Genomic DNA, 19,253 nt, shown 5'->3' on the forward strand with positions numbered 1-19,253 from the left:
TAAAATTGTAATATGAGGACTAACTATACTAAGGGTACATAACTAGCAAACTAAGGGTACATGACTAGCAATGGAATTAGATTAAAATAAAATATACAATAAAATATCAAATCAAATATAAGTTGCAGTAATTTACAATATAAAAAAACAAAATTGACAAAAAATACAAATGGTACATGATTGTATTGTCCAGTGCAAAAAGCAGTGTTGTTTTAAGGGCATTAAGTCATGAAGTCAGTGTGAACCCTTGGCCTTGTTGAAGAGGCCAACAGCGGAAGGGAAGAAACTGGTTTTGGGGCGTGTGGTATTGGTCCTGATGGACCGCAGCTTTCTGCCGGAGGGGAGTGACTGAAACAGGGAGTGACCAGGGTAGGAGGAGTCGGCCACAATCTTCCTCGCTCGCCTCAGGGTCCTCGAGGTGTGCAGGTCCTCGAGGGTAGACAGATTGCAGCCAATTACCTTCTCAGCAGTGCGGATGATACGCTCCAGCCTGCTCTTGTCCTTGGCAGTGGCAGCAGCGTACCAGATGGTGATGGAGGAGGTGAGGATGGACTCAATGATGGCTGTGTAGAAGTGCACCATCATTGTCTTTGGCAGGTTGAATTTCTTCAGCTGCCGTAGGAAGTACATCCTCTGTTGTGCTTTCTTGGTGAGGGAGCTGATGTTCAGTTCCCACTTGAGGTCCTGGGAGAGGATAGTGCCCAGGAAGCGGAAGGACTCCACAGTGTTGACTGGGGAGTCACACAGGGTGATGGGGGTGAGTGGGGCTGTATTCTTCCTGAAGTCCACAACCATCTCCACTGTCTTAAGAGCATTGAGCTCTAGGTTGTTCTTGCTGCACCAGGTCACCAGGTTGGCCGCTTCCCACCTATAATCAGACTCGTCTCCACCAGAGATGAGCCCAATGAGGGTGGTGTCGTCCGCAAACTTCAGGAGTTTGACGGACGGATGACTAGAGGTGCAGCTGTTGGTGTACAGGGAGAAGAGCAGAGGAGAAAGGACGCAGCCCTGGGGTGATCCAGTGCTGATGGACCGGGAGTCAGAGACTTGTGTTCCCAGCTTAACGCACTGCTTCCTGTCAGACAGGAAGTCTGTGATCAACCTGCAGGTGGAGTCAGGCACGTTCAGCTGGGAGAGCTTGTCCTGAAGCAGGGCGGGGATGATGGTATTGAAGGCAGAGCTGAAGTCCACAAACAGGATCCTGGCATAGGATGCTGGGCAGTCCAGATGCTGTAATTTATCAATATACAAAGTGTAACATCAGTTACACGTCAAGTGCAATAAAATCAGCAATTTTGTCCATACTCTTGTTTCTCAGTTGAGGCTGACACGGGCAGTATAGTGAATGTGCGTATTGAGAGAGAGAAATGCATATTGAGTTAAACATGCAGTAAACAAGGTATTAATTTAACTTCCCCATGAACACTTGGATGAGCCAAATAGTGCATATTTATCTAGGTTATCTAACGTTTGACCTACCGGCCAAGAAAGGGGCTAATGTTAGGTTTCAAATGATAAGCCATGTTTGAGGTCGATGAATGATAGGCAAACATTGCATGCAGAGTTTGCCTGTCATCTTTTTGGAGTCATCCTTTACATTTACATTTAATCATTTAGCAGATGCTCTTATCCAGAGCGACTTGCAGTAATTACAGGGACATTTCCCCGAGGCAAGTAGGGTGAAGTGCCTTGCCCAAGGACACAACGTCATTTGGCACGGCCCTCTAAAAATTATCCCAACCTTTGTCATTCCTGCCTGACATATTTAATTACGGCATGGACCAGCTGTGTAAACGATCATGTCTGTCTGTCACTGACTGCGTGAGTTCTCCTCTTCCTGTTTAGTTTGTTTTTTCTGCAACCATTCGACCAGTCAACTTGGTTAACCAAGAGTTTTCTCATCGACTGTTTGGTTGACTATTAGAGGGCAGTCCTAATATAAATATATGTACATTTTACACTTGCTTTTGTATTTCAGTATTTCTGGGCACTGCTATTGACAAGAGGTTTGGTTGGAGTAGGGGAAGCCAGCTACTCCACCATAGCACCCACCATCATAGCTGATCTGTACGTTAAGGAGAAGAGGACACGAATGCTGTCAGTATTCTATTTTGCCATTCCAGTGGGCAGGTAAGACATGCACGCACACACACAAAATGGCAGGTCTGTCCATTCTTCTTAAATAATAATAATTATAAAAAATATAGCTGAAAGCAACAATGAAGGGGCCCAAGTAGGTCAAATGACTCAAAAAAACTGTTTAGATATCCTCAGAACAGGACTGAGTATATTTACCAAGTTTGGTGTGACTGCATTATACATTTACTGAGATACACAACCCAAATTCGTGGCGATTTTGATTGGCTCTACCGGACAAATGGTTTCGAAAATCAGAAGTCCGTTTGATAGCCTTTCTGAGGCGTAGTCTGAAGATCATCTTTGACACATTTGGTTAACTTTGGACAAAATTTGTAGGAGGAAAAGCGAAAACCCTTTTTTAATGTGTTTTTTATTCTTAATGGCGGCTGCATCAATTCGGCTGGTATCACAAGTTAACATATATTTGGGATCTCCCACGATATCACTAGACAAAAGAATCAATGAATTAAGGCAAACAAATCAACAGTTATTAGACAATTTTTTTTTTGCTTCCTGCAGTCCCTCCCTCCCTTGCAAAGATTCCAATTACGTAATAGTAATAAGAAAAGGTAGAAACACAATAGGTGGCTTCGCAGCTTCGCTCCTTGGCCCCAACATATAGCTGCAAGCAGCAATGAAAGGCCCAAGCAGTCCAGAAAGGACATAGCTTACATGGCACTTGTGCAAGCTATTGCACTCATGCAACACACGAAGTTTGGTTGAAATATCTGCATTTGGTAGTACTGACCATTTAAAGCAGGTGTGTCAAACTCATTTTAGTTCATGGGCCACATACAGCCCAATTTGATCAAGTGGGCCGGACCAGTAAAACCATTGCATAATAAACCTATAAACTATAGAGGGTACAATTTCTGTGAGGTGTGCTTGCGTCAGTTGCAGATGGGTGCTTTTTTTAAACTTCAATTGTAAAAGTAATATTTTGGTATATAATAAGTATATAAAAGGGTTAGGTGTTTCCCTTTCTTTTAGTGTAAAGAAGTACATGTACATTTAGAAAACGTTCACAATTTATAAACCATCCATTTACAAATCAGATGATGAACAGCCTGAGATGTCTTGAGAAAAATACTGTAATTTTCGGACCATTTTTCGGACCATTTTTCGACCCTGCGGCTTATATAACGGTGCGGCTAATCTATGGATTTTTACAGCTAACGGCCACTAAGATATCAGTACATTTTCGCATTGTCTTTTTCAAGGTTTTTCAAAAATAATGGTTAAATGATTGTGACGCTACTAACTAATTTTGCTGGGGAACCCCTAGCACTCCCTCAAGGACCACTGGTTGAAAACCACTGCTGTAGATCACTGCCGGTATGTGCGCAGGGAGCGCACCGTTTAAGTTTGAAAGTTGAAAAGTTTGTGTCTTAAACGCTATGTGATACAGTACAGTTTACACAGCACAGTATATGTTCTGTAGCTACTATTGCACTAAATGGTAACACTCAGTGTGCGAAATACCCGTCAACATTCGGGGGGGTCCCCATCTCTCGATTGTTGCGCAATACCGATCTAAATTTGCTCAATATGCAGTAGGCAGGGACGGACTGGGAGTAAATCAGTCTATAGCCTACATGACAACGCACACACTTAACCATTTTTGATAATCCGATATGCTATTATTCTAGTATTCTACTATTATTCTATATGGTAGGCTAGTATTCGTAAAGCAACACTGACATAAGAGGTTGCATTGGCTAAAGTTGTTTGGATGCACGTTGTTTTATAACAAGTGCATTGTCATTCGGTGCCTCTTCATCTCTGAGTGCCACCTTTTTGGATGTGAACCCAAAGTGTGTGAATGATACACTCTGGTTAGCTTTCGCTTGCTAGCCATTGACTTCTCAACGTTTCTTTTTGGCGCACAGGACTGGCTGGCTCCGCTTGGCCAAAAAAATGGTGAATAAATGTTTTGATTTCTGAATACTGAACATGGTTAGCTTAAAAACATTTTTGTGACCATTAGTGACAATATTTATTTATTTATTTTGAAAAAAATTGAGACCGCCTTCAAATGTTGCTTTTGAGGCTTTCAGGGGGGCTCATGGGTTAATCGGGGGGTCGAGCCCCCCCGGACCGCCCTGTATTTCGCACACTGGTAACACTTGAATACGTTATGCAAATATGCAACTTGTTTGTTGAAATGTTAATAAATGGGAGCTTCCTCAAGCAGCCATCTCTTTCCCGACAATCCCCTCTGTGCACAAACCCTTACATATGGTAATTAAACATTAAAACACCTGCGGCTTATAGTCCAGTGCGGCTTATAAATGTACACATCATTCAATTTAGCTGCTGCGGCTTATATTCAGGTGAGCCTTATAGTCCGAAAATTACGGTAAGTACAATTTCAACAGTTTACTGTCTCAGTTTTAACATATGCAGTCAGTCTGCTGGCATTAAATGTGCATTACAGAAAAATAATCTATGGTGTGCCATCTGTAGCCAGGCTGACAGCACTGGCCCAGTCCACCCCGGCCCTGTCCAGCGCACCAACAATAGAGTTCAAAATGTAATTTGCTGTTGTGGTGTCTGCCATCGGCACCAACTCAGGAAACTTCTTGGTCTCACCAATGAATATGGTCAGTTGAGTAACATCTGTAATGTCCGAGCCCTCATCAATTGCAACAAAAATGCAAAAAATGACTAACTTTGTGCATACTTTGACTGTCCAAATCCCCAGCAAGATCTGAAATCCAATCTGCCACAGTCCTACATCGACAGTTGCCTGCACTTGACAGTGTTGTGTCTCACAGCCTCTACGTTACCACATGGGATCTATAATAGCATCAGAGCATAGGCCTGCTACACTAGGACAGAGTGACCCGACAGCGCAACCCCTAGTGGACAAATCAGGAATAGCAGTGGATTTTATTAAATAAGTAAGTTACTGCAATTTTCACACTTTGCAAAGTTGTCCAAGGGGCCGAACTGGACCCTTTTGCAGGCCGGTTCTGGCCCGTGGGCCGTATGTTTGACACTCCTGGTTTAAAGTGTTTTTCAGCTGTAGCGCCCCACGTGGCCGATTAACGTGACAATCAGACAAATGGTTGCTGAGATACGCACTCACTTCCTGTATGGCGGCTAAGCTGCCGCATTTGATTGGCTGTAACGAACAAATGGTTGTGCGAATATTTTTTCAAAGATTGTTTATGAGGCTTGGTCTGAAGATCATCTCTACCAATTTTGGGGGAGATCAGACAAACTTTGTGGCCAGTGAAAAGTTTTTACACCTTTCAATAAAATCCAATGTGGCTGTCGCATCAATTTGGTTGACATGACAAGCGTTCCTATGGGCCAGCGAGCCAATATGAGCCAATATATTTTTTCATATACAGCTCGGGAAAGAAAATGTAACACTTTTTCTTTCATAAAAAGAAAAAAAGTTGAAGACAATTTTGAGTGAGGAACGGAAGGTTAAAATGTAATGAAAGAAAAAGGTCCGGTGGTCTCTTAACCTTTTAAGGAGTGAGTTCTAAATATTACAGACGCTTCCACCAGAGTGAGTTATTTTTCCAAAACGGAAGCTAGCTAGTTTTAGTTAGCTTCCGTTACCTAGCAACCTAGCATAATACTCGTAGCAATGCTACTACCTGCTAGTGTTACTTGTTAGCCTCCTAATTGTAAATTTTGAAGCCATACTATAGCGTTTGTCATATAGTTTTTGTCTATCGGAAAATAGCCGGTTGGAATGTTCAGAATCACACGTGTGACGGTACTCTGTGGGGCCCGCTTTCGAACGATCACATATGTGTGACGCTACTCCTTAACGGGTTAATTATTTACAGAGCTGTAGGTACACATGCCCTATATGACACACTCTGGTGAAAAGGGGCGGTTGTCGGACAACTCATTTCTCCGTTTTTTACAGATTGTGAAAGTGCAGATTATAAGATTTCAAATGATGTGTCATACGTTGAAATATGAAAATAGTTGAAGATACGCGTACCTGAATGTTGAGAAACAAAGAAAGCTCTAGCCTAAATATTAGGCTTCAAAGATTTTAGACCGTTTCACGCCTTAAGAGAGGTGTGATTGTTTTGTGTTAATCATTCGAAGCGTCGAGCATTGGTTATTTCACCGCAGTGAACAAAAAAAGTAAACAACATTCGCACTTGATCAAATTTCAGGATCCTGCTTTCTTGACTTATCCTAGATGTGTTTTAACACCCAGTATTTTTGTACTGACTACATTGCACTGTACCTGGCCCGATTATGGTTCAAGTTCTGTCTTAACTTTCGGTGCAAATCGCATCTTCCGAAAACTGCAAGATATAGCCTATTCATTCTATTTAGTCCGGGGATGTACATTTACATTACATTTATTCATTTAGCAGACGCTTTTATCCAAAGCGACTTCCAAGAGAGAGCTTTACAAAGTGCATAGGTCACTGATAATAACAACAAGATAGCCACAAAAACATTGCGAGTAGCCAAAACATGAAGCACACATTGTGAACAACCAAAGTAAGTGCCAAAGGGAAGAACCATAAGAGCATGTAGTTAAACATGTTACAATTAAACAACATGAACCGCTATAAGTGCAAGTGTACCTGTAGAAAAAAAACAAGCAACAATAATAAAAACAATATATCACAGCGAGTACAAAAATTTTAATCAGTTACCACTAACCACAAGAGCAACAAGTCTCTAAGCAAGAGTCATTGTGATCCTTGAGGAAACTAACATTGGGTCAAGCGAACCATTCCTAAGTACCGTTGTACTCCCGGAACAAGTGCGTCTTGAGCCTTTTCTTGAAGGTGGAGGCTATGTAGGCTAAAACGAAAGTATGACAAAAACGCCAAACATACAGAAGGCATCTAGCGGACAATACGGAATGCCGACAAGAGCCCCTTTTCATAGCTGGTAGGGTGGTGAAATACGTAGTCTAGCCTATGTCAGGCCTGCCCTACTGTATAAATAACATGACAAGCAAGCATATTAGAAAACGTGAGTTCCAAAATGACAAATATATTAAGCTATATTTATTTGGGGGTCTCATTTACGTGCTTTTTATGCGCTGCTCCAGTGCGCGGTCACACTTCGTAAAACAATGGTCGTCCATCATGAGTAAACTAGCTAGCTACTAGCTAACAAGAATTCCCGCTAGCCAGGGTTGCCAGGCCCAGCGAAAATTTCCAGCCCAACAAGTGCTCAAAACCAGCCCAAAATGCCTAAAAACTAGCCCAATATTTTTTGGGTATACAACAGAGGAGTTAACACATTTATCCAATCGATACCTCCATAGTTCAAATGTAAAAATGACTGGTGGAATAATATTTTCCTTGTTTTCTACTATTTTCATATTTCATTGGTTCATTACAACAAATAATTTAATCATGCCACTTCCTATCACCACCGAACAGAGACACAGAGCAACAGTTACTTTATGAGAGTGAGGGGAAACTTGAGTAAAGGAAGTGTATGTAGGTTATGAACTCTGAACTCTCCCCATACACTTTCCCCATCCGTGCTGTTTCCCTCTCTCCCAGCGCAGGCCACCACGGGGCCGCAGTGAAATTTAGAAGTACCACAAAAACCTGCCACCAATACATTTTCCCCCCATTGTTTTCAAAGTATCCCAATTTGTCTAGAAATCCACGGATATAGCAACCCTGCCGCTAGCAAACTTAGTTTTTGTACCTCAGTATTTTTCAAACCCTGCATACGCTCATGATCACAGCCACTTCCGACATGACAAGACCTGTAGAACATCACGTCAATTCATACATTAAGCTAATGACAAATACAGAGCTAGCTAGCTAACCAAATGGAGACCCATATCGACGGCTAGCAAAAATGTGGATGTAGAGCTAAAAAATATATAAATGTCACAGCATTGTACTTTAATATGTAGATACACACCTATATCAAAACATTCCGGCCTTAAAATCCAATAGGGATATGTTGGGAAATGTTATTTTCCCATTATTGGCCATTCAACCACTTTCAATAGAGCAATGTCAAGTTATGCAGGTTATGACTTGGTTGGGCTACAGCCACACCAAGAATTGTGTTAGCCCCACCATGATACAACCAAGAAAATTGTGTATTTCATTGTGTATGTATTCACGTTGATTTTCTGCCCTACGAATTGATTTATTACTTAAATAGTGTTGCAAATAACCTAGACCCATGTCAGAATGTCAAAACGCAAAAACACAAGAATTTATATTTTGGGACAGGTCAAGTTCAGTTTGGGACAGTTAATTTTGCACTTCGGGACGGTACTGGGACAGTGAGGAAAAACAGTTAGTTGCGAGTCCTGGCTACATGTAGGTGACTAATACAGTACGGACAATTAAAAAATACATTCCCATCGTAAATTTAGCGAACATAGCATTGCCTATACTTTAGTTAACATAATACCCCTGTCAGAAAAAAGGTTGGGTTGCTGGAGTAACGTTTAAGTGGAAATGGCCTGTTGGTAGGATAAGTGTCGTTTTGGCAGTTAATTCGAAAATGTGATCAACCCTTGTGAACTGTTTGTTTGTTATGTATTTGGTGACGAGTATCAAATCAGTATAGTTTCAGTTTCAAGTATAATTTCGTTATCGAGTATCGTGATACTACACTTTGTATTGGTATCAAAGTCAAAATGTTGGTATCGTGAAACACTAGTCGCAAAAGCAGGTACAATCAACATCTTTGTCCGACTCACATATTGAGCCTCACAGTTGTCTACCAATACAAAACATTCCAACCAAAATGGTCTGTTTACATTCTCAATTGTCCAAATAATCCAATCAAGTAAAATAAATAGTCCAGAACACCGTATTCATCCATAAATACCCATGGACTCTTGTTGATTCATTCTAAAGTGATTGCCTGTTGCGCTTTAGTCACTCGTATAAACTTTGTTCTTACTTCAGTTCAGATGTAAGCATCCCTAAAAATCCGGTCTCAAAATGGCCACTGCACTCTGACCTTTCGATTGACACCTCATTTGACCCAATAGGAGCTTCCGTGTCCTGTCCATAACCTTCAATGGCCAATGAGTGCCTCATCCAAATGCATGCACCCCCACCCCCATAAATTTCAACCCTTTTGGGGAAATATTTTCAGTTTGCAGATGTTACTGTTTGAATTGCGATTCCAGCCAAGATACTGCCAATGAGTGCGTTCACATGCACACTAATACGCCGATCATAACCCATAATGGCAATAATGCGATTATTAAACTGATCATGTAAACGCCTTTATCTGATTTCCAAAGTCGGGTTAAGGTCTTAATCGGCGTATTCATAACCCGATAAAGACACCTAGTTTTTTGTCCAATCATTCGATTCTTTGATGCATGTAAACACCTTACTCGGCTTTCTTGCGTTTTTTGGAAACTGCGCATGTCTGCCACTTGTTTTGAAGTCACAGCGCATATGATTTAATTTAATTTAGCCTACCTAAATAAACAACCACATACATTAAGACATCTGCATTTTGTGATGGTAGAGCTAGAGCTAGCGTAGGCGTACTGAGCGTAGATGCCTGAATCATAAGATTACGACATCTTCCACTTTCCGTTAGCCTACTATTAAAAGTAACATGAACGCTGTTGTCATTTGATTCTGCATCAAATAGGCTACCTAAAGTAACATCCTTTTTACAATAACATACAATAAGATATCCTCAAGCAAAATAACTAGTTGTTAACACGGAGAAAGGATAACTGTGTTTAACGTGTGTTTTGTGGCGCTAGCATGCTCGTGCAACAAAGTTGTTACTTAGTAACAAGTAGCCAGCTAGACGCCGAGCAGAAGTTTGTAGCTAGCTAGCCTAGTAGGATTCAATGGGTTGATTGAATGAAACATACAGCCTATACAGGAAGACACAGCGACACTTTGTTGCAGAAGGATGATGGTGGTGCAAGTTTTGTCCGTGGAGCATACAACAATTAATAAAAAGAATCATGTAGACGCGTTTATTGAGTAATCACATAACTAATTACACATGTAAAAGGAATAATCGTATTATTGGCATAAACCGACAATTGCTTGTAATCGGGTTTCTCATGGTCATGTAAACGCACTCAGTGACAACCTTGTTACAATCAGCTTATTTCAAAGGGGGTTCTTAATGAATGAATGCAATATGAGTTAATGCTTAAAAATATCACTATAAGGGAAAATCTTGAAGTAATATAGGTTAGGACCATTTTTATACATGATTTCCCAATTTATTTGTTTTGATGCAAATGTTTCAACGATATGAGGCTGCCACATAGCCTATCACCATTCCTTCTTGCAGCAACAAATGTATGCTTTTTAATCTCAAAATGTTTGGATTATTGATATAGTTTAAACAATAGGTTTGGAGGTGATATAGCAAAAAAAAAAAGAATGTCGTAGCTGCAACCAATGCAAGCACACCTCACAATTTCCCCAGAAATGTTACCCTCTGTAGTTATTTACTGCATTCATAGTTTGTTTCAACAATTACAGCAGGGCTCTCAATAGCATGTATGGTAATCACACGCCAAACCTTGAGAGCCCTGATTATAGCATTTTTCAGACATTATTTGTTTTCTAATTAATACGTGTTCCTTTGTGCTTCCACAGTGGTCTTGGGTACATCGTGGGGTCAAAGGTGGATGACCTAGCCAAGGATTGGCACTGGGCACTTAGGGTAAGTAACTCATAACAGAAGTATTGCTGTTTGTCATAGACTGAAGTGAAATTTACATTTCAACAAAATGGCCTTTCGATCTTAAAAAATAATTATATACTGTGTGTGTCTATATATATATATATATATATATATATGTATTAGTGCAGTCAGTTTAACGCGTTATTAACGGCGTTAATGCAAACCCATTTTAACGGCGTACATTTTTTTATTGCGCGATTAACGTTCTTTTTGGCCTAGCAAACGTTTTCCACATGCTGTTGCAACAACTACTGACATTAGAAAAACTACAACACCACACCGGATCTAGCTAGACCGGAAACAAAACAACAGGCACGCCGCACACACTTGTTTGGGCTTGCGAGCCGGCTAAAGAGTACTAGGCTAACGTTACGTTTTGAGTGGATGGCGAGCGCGAGACGGCGAAATGGATGCCAATAAGATTCTGAATGGAAAGTTTACTTTTGAAAAGTTGCCAAATAGTTCCATCGACAAGACCAAAGTGATCTGTGTGTTTTGTCGTTGTGAACTGAGCTATCATCACAGCACGTCCAGTCTGAAATACCACTTGATGGCCAAGCACACAGATGATGCGAATTCTCCGCCCCCTCGTCAAAGCCAGGCGATTGCAATGTTGTTTTCAATAAAAAAAAATAACATTTGCACTAAGCAATCTGATCCACTTTTCCATGTTGATAAGAGTATTAAAATGAGAAAAAATTATTGGACAAAAATAAATTAAGGGACATTAAGAATAGATAAAAATGTGTGATTAACTATGCCATTAATGCGATTAAATATTTTAATCGTTTGACAGCACTAATATATATATATACATATAATCTTCTGGAACTTTGTGTCTACCTCTCAATTTTAGTCACATTAGTCCAACAGTTTTTTGTTCCTGGCTACTAGGTAACTCCAGCATTGGGGTTGGTTGCAGTGGTGCTGCTTTTGTTCGTGGTGAAGGAGCCAAAGAGAGGAGCCATCGAGGCTAGGCCGGAGCACACCGTTCACAGAACCAGCTGGCTGACCGACATGAAGGCCCTCTGCAGAAAGTAGGTCCAGCTTCATAACCTCAGACAATGTCCATGGAAACATCACAAGAGCTAGTAAGGGATGGTATTGTGTGCTGAGTTAGCCACTTTTTACCCATTTGTTGTCTGAGTGTGCATCAGGAGTCACAAGACAAACCTCTTTTGCCCCTCTGTGGCTTTTCCAAGAGAAGTGAAACTGAGATGAAGCGATCCACTGTGGCTTCAGACAAGGGTTCACTATTGAAAGGTTTTTCTGAGCATGGTGGAAGGGAGGGGGGTGCAGTGAGTCCATTTGAGTTACTAATGCAAGTGCCGGTGATGCAGCTGTTGACTAAGATCAGTTGGTTAGTTAATTTTGTAGTAAACTTAATTGGAGTTTGTGCACATGGGTAAAACCTTTTCACAGTTTGATTAGAGATGTTACTTTGTATTCTCCTGGATTTTCAGTAAACACGTTAATTCATTAATTCACAACATTTCTCTCACAATTTAGTGTTACAATAATTAAAACTGTCCCGATTCCTATGCTAGATCGCTTTAATCTATGCAAACCAAACTATCATTTTACTGCAATAATGTACGTTGTATCTTACTTGTATTAATTAATTAAAAGGTTTAACAGTCGGTGCATTCCAGTTGTACTCAGAAGTTGGAACCTCACATCCTTGGGACCTAAAGCAAGACACCTGCAAATTTGTAACATAATGCAGTGCCTGCTTTGCGAGATAATCGAGACACAGACACAGAGAGATTCATGGCATTATAGATTGTGTTGTATCTGCAGCTCCATCATTTGCTGTAGATGTTCTATAAGTAGTGGTCAATGTTATTGGGTCTTAAGAGTGTCTTTGAGGTGTGAGATGGCACCTCTTGTACACACATCCTGTTTGATGGAACCAATCTGCTTGTACTCCTGCAGCCCCAGCTTTGTGCTGTCTACGTTCGGCTTCACAGCGGTGGCCTTTGTGACGGGCTCCCTGGCCCTTTGGGCCCCAGCTTTTCTCTTCAGAGCGGCTGTCTTCACCGGGGAGAAGTCTCCCTGCATCCAGGGGCCCTGCGACACCTCAGACAGGTACAATGTTGAGAAAAATACATACACAAATGCAGGTGTAGGGAGGAAGAGTGATGCATTGGAGCAGTTCTGCTCCTCTCAAATGGTCTCTTCATTAGCGTCTTACACAACGTAATTTATTTCTTACACACATCATTTATTTACAAACCACAACAACAATTTGAATATATATTACCAACGAGTCAATCTTTATTTATTAAATAAATACCATCAATGGTTTTTATTTCATAAATGTTGAGGTTATTTGTGACACAAGAAGTTATGTCACTCATGTCTACTGTATTTACATTACAAGTTGCTGATAATCACTGAGACAGTGATTATCCAGTAAAGATGGCTCATCACGCCATACTGTACATAGGCTACCCCTCCTTTAAGAAATGAATATACATTCAATCGATACACATTCAATCAATTCTGTCAATGCCCAGAGTTTTAATGGAACATTACCTTAATATGTTGATTATTATTCTGTGTTAGGCCTATATCATAAAAAAAAATCATTTAATTGAATGCCAAATTTATTTAACTGGACAGTTGAAATATTATCATTAGTTTCCCAGGGAGCAAAAAAAACATCTTGAAAGGAATTTATTTGAGTGTTAAACAAATGCAACGAAATGCATACTTTAATTGTTCCTTATTATTATTGAGCACACACAGCAGCCAATCAGAAAGTGGTAAATTGGTGCCTGTGCCAATCAAAAATCATTCTTATTATTTGTTCCAAAAGAACAAATAATAATTTTGCCCACCACAGCCAAATTTCTGCCGCCACGGTATCAGAAATAGGGCTGTACAAAAGGCCGTCTATCAGCAGTGATTGTTAGAGTGCATGTCGGAGAATAGCACGGACACGCGCTTCACACCACAAACAGGCATGCGCGCAACTCGGCGGAAAAGGGAGAGAAAGAAAAAAGAAACCGCCGCTGTCCAGAGGATAACTAGCCAGTTGAGATTGCGTGTGTGCATCCTTGAGAACTGTAAGTCATATAACTTATGTTGTCAGTTAATTTTCCTTTTATTGTATTAGTCTATAGTTCTTGCAAATTTCAATTAATATCATGGGGGACTTTAATGAGAATCTTCATACTTCTAAAACAATACAAACAATTTTCGAACAACATCATTACATTCAATTAGTTGACTTCGACCACTGATGCTAACACAATATTAGATCATGTACACACAAAATATGTCCAATTTAGTTAACTGTTTTTTTTTTTCGTTGTTTGTATTCTTCACCTGCTAGCTAAATTGCACGTGGCTGTTGATTCGATAGCGATTGCTGAATGCCCTTGCACATGTTTGTATTTTAGGTGCATTATTATGCGGAAGTAGTTACACTGCATTAAGAATGTAATTAATAGAGGGTTTATTGTTATTATTTGCTACAGAATGCTTAGCCTATATGTCAAGATCAAATTAAGCAGACAGTGTATACGTGCTGTAGAGTGGCCTACCTTAATCGATAGGCTAGGCTACTGACCATTTACAATAAGTTGTTACGTCAATTATTAATTGGCAGCATTTATGCCATTTAGAACATACTTTATGAGTGGAAGGGGTGCCTTTAAGTAGCCTAACCTTATTGCTTTAGGGGAAATAGGACGAAAATATGTGCAATATTACATTAGCTATTAGACAGTAGACTATTACACTAACCTGCTCTGGAATTTAGTGAACTTCGTTTCCAAATCATAACACTATTATTCATTACTTATTTTTCGAGTTTGTTCAAATATTTCTCTAAGAAAAGGAAGACGCCTGATGATGAAGATAACCAGGTAGATTAAGTTCACATTACCTAGCTAATTTGCATTGTTTTTTCCCACTCAGATGCCCACAATGTTTTTTTTTTATTCTGGAGGAAACACTAGTGGTGGCTTCTACAACATTTTACAATGTTATTACTGGTTGCCTGATTAAATATTAGACATGTGACAGAAGCAGACAGGCAGGAGTAGTGCAGGTGGGTGGATAGAGGAGGAGACCAGAGTGAAGCTCAAGACCAGAGTGAAGTGCAAGAGCAGAGTGAAGCAGAAGAGCACAATGTAACAGGAGAGGGCAGACAGAGAGGAGAGTGAAGGAGAAGAAGATGGCGGCATTGTGTGTGAATAGAGGTGAATACATATATTTGTTTGCGTTGCAGCGAAGTGTCAATTCCTTTTCATACGTAAAACATTGGCGGGGGGGGGGGGGTTGTTGTTCGGACAGACCTGCCCCCACTGCTAATATAATTCTAAAGGAAAAAGGGCCTACCTAGGAAAAAGTCTGAGGTTACGTGGGACAAAAGCAGAAGGATATGTAGGTTATCCTATATTATAAAGCTTATTTATCTAAACTTTCAAAGGAAATTAGCTACATTGCTTTGAAAGTTAGTGTGTGAGCCCTGTGCCCATTGGTGGTTCTCTGCCAGGTTCTTACCTGTGGGTTGCAGGGAAGTTAGTTTTAGCCTGGAAGTGAGCATTGAAATTTACATTTATTTATTTAGCAGACGCTTTTATCCAAAGCGACTTCCAAGAGAGAGCTTTACAAAGTGCATAGGTCACTGATCATAACAACAAGATAGCCACAAAACATCGCGAGTAGCCAAAACATGAAGCACACATTGTGAACAACCAAAGTAAGTGCCAAAGGGAAGAACCATAAGAGCATGTAGTTAAACAAGTTACAATTAAACAACATGAACCGCTATAAGTGCAAGTGTACCTGTGGAAAAAGCAAGCAACAATAATAAAAACAATATCACAGCGAGTACAAAATTTTTAATCATTTACCACTAACCACAAGAGCAACAAGTCTCTAAGCAAGAGTCATTGTGATCCTTGAGGAAACTAACATCGGGTCAAGCGAACCATTCCTAAGTACCGTTGTACTCCCGGAACAAGTGCGTCTTGAGCCTTTTCTTGAAGGTGGAGAGACAATCAGTGTCTCTGATGGAGGTGGGGAGTTGATTCCACCACTGGGGGGCCAGACAGGAGAAGAGCTTGTGTTGGGACCGGGTGGTCTTGAGCGGTGGGACCACCAGGCGGTTGTCTGAAGAAGACCGTAGGTGACGGGTGGGGGTGTAAGGCTGCAGGAGAGACTTGATGTAGACGGGTGCAGTCCCGTTCACTGCTCGGAAGGTCAATACCAGGGTCTTGAATCTGATACGGGCCATGATAGGTAGCCAGTGGAGAGAGATGAGGAGCGGGATAACATGAGAGCGTCTGGGTAGATTGTAGACCAGGCGGGCCGCTGCGTTCTGAATCCTCTGAAGAGGGCGGGTTGCACATGCTGGGAGACCAGCGAGCAGCGAGTTGCAATAGTCCAACTTGGAGAGGACAAGTGCTTGGACTAGCAGCTGGGTGGAGTGCTCATCTTCCGGATGTTGTAGAGGGTGAATCTACACGACCGGGAGACCGCAGCAATGTGGGCTGTGAGGGAGAGCTCGTCGTCCATGGTAACCCCAAGGTTCCTGGCAGAGGATGAAGGGGTCACCGTCGCAGAGGATAAAAGAGTGACCATGCTTTAGACCCATCTCATTATAGAAATGTGTAACTGTGGTTAAACAAAGAAACCGTGATCATGTCCATAAATCTCAGGTCTATGAAGAGCATAAGTTTGATTTCAGCTTTGGTAGGGACAGCTATAGTTCATATAAAATGTTGGCATAAATTTGAGCGCAAACACAGTTTTTGGTTCAAACATTCTGTTTCACTCTGCAAATTTTGTTAGACAATTCATGTTTTCGTGGCTTTGGTTAGGACTTGTCCCAACAAAATGTTATGCCCTTTCCTATGAAAAGATTGTATTAGGCCTAACACCAATCCAAAGAAAAATATGTGCGATTCAGGAAAAAAAAGCCTTGTCTTTAGCATGGAAAGTCTTCCAGTCTCAAACTTCAGATGATTGTGGAAAAGCACGTCTAATGGTAAAATTGAGAGAATGAGGCTTTAAATGTAGGACTAAACTGAGATTTAAAAAAACAGACACACAAACCAAGAAGACCTTGTAGCGGGGTATACACATTTAAGATTAGGAATACTTAATCTATAATAAAGTAGACGAGACACCACCCCAGGATTTGTTTTTAAAAGGGACTGAGGAAACCTTTATTGAATAATAGCCTTTGTAATAATCAATCTAATCTTAAGTAGTGAATTCTATGAAAGTAGAGCAGATCAGATAACGTGAGAGATACGCGAGTATTATACACAATGATTTATTTAGGAAAATGTAATTATAATTAACAAATACCAGATAAGTTATGGGTTAGTTTGGCTAGAGTAGTACAGTAGGCCTAGATTCTAATGAGGGCGAGCTACACAATGACTGTGTAGAGCGTGTGGGGAGGGGGAAGGGAGAGAGAGAGGTAGAGAGGAAGAGGTAGGCCTCTATAGCAGCAATGGACGCTCAATGGCAACTGGCCTAACGATGGTTAAGTTAAATCATTTGTAAAATACAATCAAACATAAACAATTAAATCACAACATGCCAATATGTCACAAGTAAGAAATATTTCAAATCGCAGTTAATTTTGTCGGTTTGAAGAAAGGAGTCAATGGTTCGTTATGTCCAACGAATAGAAAGCGGAATCTCTCGTCAAAGTTCCGGGCGCTCAGTGAATTAGCAAGTTAAGAGGAAAGTCAGAAATTACGCATTTCACTTCAGTTATTCCTACAAACAAGCGGGGGTGATTGTACGTTTGGGGGTTTTATACTCCAAAGAACAGGGGGTTATCCTTGTGAAGGTGAACTCTAGAGGTGTGAAGTGGCTGCTAGCTTTGAGTTACGTTATTTCAAATGTCCATGGAATGTTTAAACTTCAGAATATAACAATACAATATTCATAAATGGTTTTGTTCATATGACACAATTATTTTGGATCTAAAATTGACTAACGTAACTCTTCCTGAAGGGAAGTTATAATCAAACATCAACTAAACAACGTTCTAAGTAAATGAGAAAAAGCACACATTATAACACATCAACTACTGTCATTAAAATAGTGTCCATGAGCCATGTAGTCCTTGAGAATATGTTTGTAAATCCAGAACAGAAAGTTCTTCCTTAGAAATCCTTTGTCTGATACTATGAGGCCGTGTGGCCTCTGTTCCTGACCCCATGCTGGGCCAGAAGCTTTGAAGCTTCTCCTGATAAGAACGGGGGAAACCCCCTTTCTCCTTGTCGGGGGTAGGGGAAAGGTGTGATGGCACGTGGTTTGTCTTTGACTCTGCTACAACCTCAATGCCCCCCTTTCAAAAATATTGGTTCCAGCACCCTCCAACGTTCTGAGTTTCCCGTTGAGAAATGCTGTACCAGACGTTCCTGCCTCTGTCCCTCTTAACTTCATCTGAGGTAATTGAACCTGGCTTTGCATTGCTCAGTTGTTTTTGAGATTCCAGACTAAAATGCACTTACAGCCACTGCTAAATCCTTGCCCTCGGTTCTAGACTTAGCAATCTGTGGGGCATGTTGTGTGTCCATAAATCATATTTTATTATTTTTATTATTCCATGTTGGACAACTTCCATCACAGCCTCATGAATTTTGGTTGTCTTAATATCTGCATAGTTACTCACTTATTTTCACACAACCCCATTTTGTACCATCAGGTACCGGATTGGTTATAGGGACAGTTAATTACTCAATGATTCCACCCACATTGTGAGGCTGGTCTCCCCAATTTCCGAATTTTACATTCTTAAAAATTGCAAGATACCAATTTTATTATTTTTTTTAAAGCTGTTACTGGTTTTTGCCCCATGTAATGTCTAAAACACACAGTTATACAGAAAACACACATCTTTGCCACTTTCACCATCAATTTAGAACAGGGGTGGCTAACCAGTCCAGCATAAAGAACCCCCCAAAAAAACGCACCATAGCAAAGAGCCACACATGCACGCCCGCACTACAACAGCGGCTTACAGATCTAATGACAGTCATAATACAAAGCATAACAGTTTGTATACGACCGCACAGGGTCTTGTGCCACTGGGGGCCTCGCGCCTGCCTGGTTTGCAATCACATTCACAACGTTTTTTTTTTCAATATTTTTTTATTCCTGTTCTTGACTCGATTTGCTCTAAAATGAAATTCCCATTTGTCAAAAAATCTCCTGTGAGAGTGCGAGGAGGAAGGAGGCGGCAAGACCGATTTTGCAAACATGAGTCGGGTGCTGAGAAAATGAATAAAACGAAAAAGAAGCAAGAATTTCAAGTCTATTCGAGAATTGCTGGATAAATTTGTCAGCACATCTTGCAGAAATGGTGTGGCTCCGCACGCGCGCAGGATAATAGCTGTCGGAATTATGGACAGTCTCCGTGTGGGTTGAAAGTGATTCTTGCACGTGCATCACATGTATGTCAATAAGCA

The 19,253-nt window shown here is 40.8% G+C and overlaps 1 protein-coding gene across 1 annotated transcript in view; it reads left to right on the forward strand.

Annotated features, from left to right (window-relative positions):
- Nucleotides 1-19,253, forward strand: part of spns1 (SPNS lysolipid transporter 1, lysophospholipid) — a 56,578-nt gene that overhangs the window by 24,799 nt on the left and 12,526 nt on the right. Inside the window, exons 5-8 of the mRNA XM_062453578.1 lie at nt 1,979-2,130; nt 10,716-10,782; nt 11,698-11,840; nt 12,739-12,891. Coding sequence (XP_062309562.1) covers nt 1,979-2,130; nt 10,716-10,782; nt 11,698-11,840; nt 12,739-12,891 — 515 coding nt within the window. The remainder of the gene's footprint in view (nt 1-1,978; nt 2,131-10,715; nt 10,783-11,697; nt 11,841-12,738; nt 12,892-19,253) is intronic.

The sequence above is a fragment of the Osmerus eperlanus genome, chromosome 2 (genome assembly GCF_963692335.1).
Source record: "Osmerus eperlanus chromosome 2, fOsmEpe2.1, whole genome shotgun sequence".
Classification (NCBI taxonomy): Eukaryota; Metazoa; Chordata; class Actinopteri; order Osmeriformes; family Osmeridae; genus Osmerus; species Osmerus eperlanus.